The sequence below is a fragment of the Triplophysa dalaica genome, chromosome 3, assembly GCF_015846415.1.
Source record: "Triplophysa dalaica isolate WHDGS20190420 chromosome 3, ASM1584641v1, whole genome shotgun sequence".
NCBI lineage: Eukaryota > Metazoa > Chordata > Actinopteri > Cypriniformes > Nemacheilidae > Triplophysa > Triplophysa dalaica.
Genome location: NC_079544.1, coordinates 4,057,811 through 4,063,291, shown reverse-complemented (window position 1 = coordinate 4,063,291; position 5,481 = coordinate 4,057,811). Strand labels below are relative to the sequence as shown.

General features: G+C 35.6%; 2 gene segments (V, D, J or C); both read right to left on the bottom strand.

Annotated features, from left to right (window-relative positions):
• Positions 1-3,128: 3,128 nt before the first annotated feature.
• LOC130416354 (T cell receptor alpha variable 18-like) lies at positions 3,129-3,589 on the bottom strand. The segment is given in 2 exon segments: positions 3,129-3,439; positions 3,550-3,589. Coding segments are annotated over 2 exon segments (351 nt in total).
• Positions 3,590-4,759: 1,170 nt separating this feature from the next.
• On the bottom strand, positions 4,760-5,221 carry LOC130416338 (T cell receptor alpha variable 18-like). The segment is given in 2 exon segments: positions 4,760-5,067; positions 5,188-5,221. Coding segments are annotated over 2 exon segments (342 nt in total).
• Between the last annotated feature and the right edge of the window lie 260 nt (positions 5,222-5,481).

Below are 5,481 nucleotides of genomic sequence, written 5' to 3'. Positions count from 1 at the left end.
GATACGAGCAGGATTTAGAAATAATTAAATTAGACATGTAGTTAAAAAAATACATTATATTGTGCATACTTATAAATAAAACTGATTTTAAGATATTTCAGTGTAAGATGTTTCCAAATGACGAAAGTGAAAGACAAGGGTAGGGGTGTGTCTTTTTTGGTGATTTGTACATCAACAAAGGCTATGAGAGATCGGACATCCCGCCTTTGAGAATTCAAATTCAAGAGCAAATTCATCATTTACTCCCCTCTTGTCATTTCAAACCTGTATGACTTTCATTCTTCTGCAGAACACAACATAATGTGTTTTGAAGAACCCATTGACTTTTAAATTATAGACCGCCGGTGTTCAGTTACCAGCATTCTTCAAAACATCTTCTTTTGTGTTCTGCAGACTGGCAGATCTAGTTCAGACAAAAGTAAATGAATTGGGATGTAATGAACAGAGTTGTCATGTACAGTGTCATGAGAATGTACAGTCTGTATTATCACTGTATAAGACTGTATAGTGACTTTTAGTGAACATTTTCCTTCTGTATACTTTAAGCAGGTGTTACTATACAGTCATGTTTTGTGGTTTAGCACCTGTGACTTGATATTTGCTTGATTAGAAACCAGGGACGTGCACAGGGGGGTTGCTCAGGTTGCCCGGGCAACTGCCCATATTGCCCTTCTCGACTCAGGTTGCCCTTCCGAGGTGGAAAAAATAAAAAAATAAATCGTACAATGGATGCAGAATTTCACGTAGGTCTAGATAAAAAACAACGCAAAGCCTCATTCACTTCCATATTCGGTCACCGAAAATGAAAGTCAGTAGGGGAAGAGCAAACTCTATTTACATGGCTGCAGCGCTGCACGCGACCGGCATGTCGCTACCCGATCCGTCCCGGAAACACGATTTGTTCCGCGCATGCGCGAAAGTGCGTCTACTTCCGGTAATTCCCATTTTCACGACAGTCGACTAGATGCGTTCTAATTGGCGCCACTTCCTGTTATCTTAGATGTTTTACGACAGTCTGTTAGTGGCTATGTTGGAGAGTACAAAAATGGTCGACGGCGCTAGATTCCTGACTGTCCTTCGGAGCGTCGTTAGGTTGAGTGAGTGAGTGGGTGGGGTTTGGGTTGTTGTTTGGAATAACCAAATGTGTAGATGTAATAAATACATAAATAACTTTTTCTGTGTGTTTCTTAAATGCAGACATTTGTTAAAATATTAGAAAAGTAAGGTCAATGCCCTGTTCCTTAATCAGCAATTTAAGTAAATGAATAGATGTTTGATTGTGTGACTGAGAGAGGCTGTATGGGAGGTTGAGATTTAGTGAATGACTATAGAAAATAAGGAACAAATGTAAAAATAAATTGGATGAATTCTGAAAATCCTGCTTGTCAAGGGCAACCATGTAAGGATTTCAATAATCTAATTAGGTTATCAATTTGTGCCACATATTAACCTTGACATATTTTGCCAAAAAAAAGGTTTTAAGAGAATCACTAATAAACATATTCATTTTAAGTTTTATAGTTTTTCTATAAATAAAGAAGTATTTTTATATATAAAAATCAGTTTCTCACTCCTGACATATAATATTTTGTCATATTGTATTTTCTTGGAATCAAAAAATATAATAAAAAGAAACATAAAGATTATTGGAGAAAAACTACTTTTCACTCTTTACGGGATTCCTTGTGTTTCCCTCCGTACGTTTCACCAAACCATTATCATTTGTAATATGTTTGATGTCTTTTGATGTTAATTGCTCTTTTTTTATACAGAGTTTATTTAAAAAAATATTTCCGGTATGGACAAACAACTTTTTTATTAAAACTGCCGTAAATTGTTTCGAACAGAAGTAGACGGAGTTTCACGCATGCGCGGAACAAGTCGTGTTTGCCGTAAATTATTTCGGCCGGAAGTAGACGCACTTTCGCGCATGCGCGGAACAAATCGTGTTTCCAGGACGGATCGGGTAGCGACACGGCACCTGAGCCTGCATGAGCGGTCCTAGAAGGAGATTGTCGCGGTTGTCGGGTGAGACGACTCAACGTTGTCAGAAAAGGTGAGTTTGTGATGTATAACAAACGAACGATCATCATCATCATCAAGTTTTTTGAAATGAAGTAAAATCTTCATAAATCCACGCTGAGTTTGCCACGTTTAGCCACATTTAGCCTAAATAATAAGACAGATATAGGCTACAATTTTTTTGCTGATAGTTAGTTTCTCACATTTCGTTTTAGCAAGAAGAATGAATGATGGAAGTAATGCATCACATTAATTATTTTATCCAAAAAGGTTAAATGCCTAAATGTACGACGGCGTTTTAGTGCCACGAAAAAAAAAAGATTTCGAGAATAAAGTCGAAATGTTACGAGAATAAACTCGTAGTAATACGAGAATAAACTCGTAATATTTTGAGAAAATTTACAGAATTGCTAGGAACAATGGCTGTGGAGGATTTGGTAAAAGTACTTCAGCAGGGGGTCACAACGAGTTGTTTGTAAGGCCTTCCGAACTCACTGGTTCAGATGACGTGCTTAAACACAACTTAAACTCTTAAAATACAACATTCACGTAAACAAAATACCTTTAACGACGAGTTTATTCTCGTAAAATTTCGATTTTAATCTCGTAACATTTCGACTTTATTCTCGAAATCTTTTTTTTTTTTTTTTACGTGACATTTCGACTTTATTCTCGTAATATTGATACTTTATTCTCATAACATTTCGACTTTATTCTCGAAATCTTTTTTTTTTTTTTTACGTGGCATTTCGACTGTATTCTCGTAACATTTCGACTTTATTCTCGAAATCTTTTTTTTTTTACATGGCAGTAAAACGCCAACGTAGCACATCACTGCAAGGTTGGCTGCGAAAAAGCCAACCATCAGGTGAGACAGAGACTTGTGATAAAGATGACATGACACTGTGTAGGCGAATTGATTAATTAATCAGAGTTTTTCTCAGTCCTTCATATAGCCCGGGAGTTTATTTTCAGTTTTTGGGGGGTGTGCCCTTTTTTCAGGTCAGAGCAACTGCCCCTCAAAATTCCTGTGCACGTCACTGTTAGAAACTCTTCAAAGCAATGACTGTCTGTGAGTTTTTGTAAAGACTGTCAGGCTTTTTGTATCACTGGGCTCCATCTCTCAGAGCACAGTAATATAGAGCTGAATCTGACAGAGAAACACTCTTAATAATGAGTTCAGTGGATGTGTCTGATGTAGTCGAGTCAAACCGAGTCTCTGGTATATCCTTATATCTGCTCTCAGATCGAGCGCCTTTCCACAGAATAAACTGAGGTTCTCTGTTAGGATTCTGTCTGTACCAGTAAAGTCTAATATAACTGCTGGTTGCTTTATATGTGTAGCTAAGTGTCACAGATTCTCCATCACTTCTGATTACATTGGTGTCTTTTGGTTTAATGCTGTCAGCAAATACACCTGTACAATAAAAAAAAGGAAAATTAACATTCATAATAAAACATACCATGCAAAAAAAGTGGGGGAATAACCAACATATGTAAGTCTGACAGTCTTGAATGACACTTTACCTGCTGCTGTTATAAGAATCAGTAGAATACATCTCTCCATGAATAATATCATTACTGTCTTCATGAATCACAGTTGAAAGATTCAGTGAAGACGGCTTGGTGTTGAGCTATAAAATTGGTAAAGGTGGGTGTGGTTTATGACATTAATACAACCCTCTCATGGACTGTAAGACATTAAGTGCCACCTGGAAAGCTACAAAATAAAATTGATTACACAATTGCCAAAAGATTTTTTAAAATAAATAAATAAATAACAATTATTAACTGTGAAAGTATTCTGTACAATTTATTTTAATTTACTGGCCACTGGATTAAAATGTTAGCAATTTTCTGAAACTGTCCTTACATCTGTGGTCTTCCATTTGAAAATCATCTGTGTCCCATGCTTAACAGTTTACTTATTTGTTCATTCGCTATCGATTACAAAGACACTAAGGCCTAACTCTATGATACGTTTTTTTACAGGGTGCAATGTCTGCCAAAAAATCATAGATTATTAATAAGTATCAAAGATATTTATTTAAATCTCAAATACATTTTTAATAATAGACATGCTATGTTAAAGGGGAGGTATCATGGAATTTAACCTTTTTAAATTTAGTTTGCGAGTAGTATAGCTCCCTTCATCGGAAGGGAGTTGCGGTTTGTTGATCGGTCTTATATAACTATTTGAATTTAATTTATATTACCACTTTATTGTAAAATAATTATATTAAATATACAATTAGTTGAATTTTATTCTATATTAATTTTAGAAATAATCTACAGGGACTGTTTTCTCTGCTATTGTGTACCGCAGTTTAAGTTCAGGCTACAAAGCGTGCATGTGCAATGATGTTTGTTTATTTGTTGAAACTGTCTATATATTTTACGGTACATCAATTATTGTACAAAAAGAAAAAGATCTGATCAATTTTTATGTAAAAACACTGTACTGTATGTACTGTATAGAAAGAATTTTAAATGACCTGGAATAGAATAAGAGTTTTTAACTTTTTTCAGTTTATTGATGGTAGTAGTTACCTTTAAGCAGCTTTGGAGCCTATTTCATTCATCTCAGTTAACTTTAAGCAGGTGCTACAAACCCTGACATGAACAGAGGCTTAGTGGTTTTCATAAAGAACAACTGTGGTTTGACTTTACTTGATTAAAAACTGTTCAAAGCAATAATTGTGTGTGAGTTTTTGTAAAGACTTTCAGGCTTTTTGTATCACTGGGCTTCATCTTTCAGAGCACAGTAATATAGAGCTGAATCTGACAGAGAAACACTCTTAATAATGAGTTCAGTGGATGATTCAGATGTTTCTGACTGAAACCGAGGGTCTGGTATATCCTCATTAGCACTCAATGATCCACCACCTTTCCACAATATAAACTGAGGTTCTCTGTTGGGATTCTGTCTGTACCAGTAAAGCAGAATATAACTGCTGGATGCATACGTGCAGCTCAGTGTCACAGAATCTCCTTCACTTCTCATTATATTGGTGTCTTTTGGTTTAATGCTGTCAGCAAATACACCTGCAAGGAAACAGAAGTGTAAATAAACACAATTTGAATAATCAGATATATAATACCATTTTGGGTGTTTAACATCTGATGAATGTAAATTATTTATATTTCAACACAGATGCATTTTACCTGTTACAAGAATTATTAAGATCCATATCTCCATGATTCAACATGAAACTATATCATTACTGACTTCAGGAATAAAAATTGAAAGATTAATGTGGGAATGAATGTGAGAGATGCTTTGTTGTAAGCTATAGTGTGTGTGAATGTAGGTGTGGTTTGTGACATTAAGACCACCCTCTCATCCTTATGATGGTGTTTACTTTGTAATGTTGACTCTTCTCCATCCATCTGATGGAACGATCTGTCGTCTCTCCAGTGAGCAGACACAAACTTTGAGGAGCAAGAGTAAAATGGAAA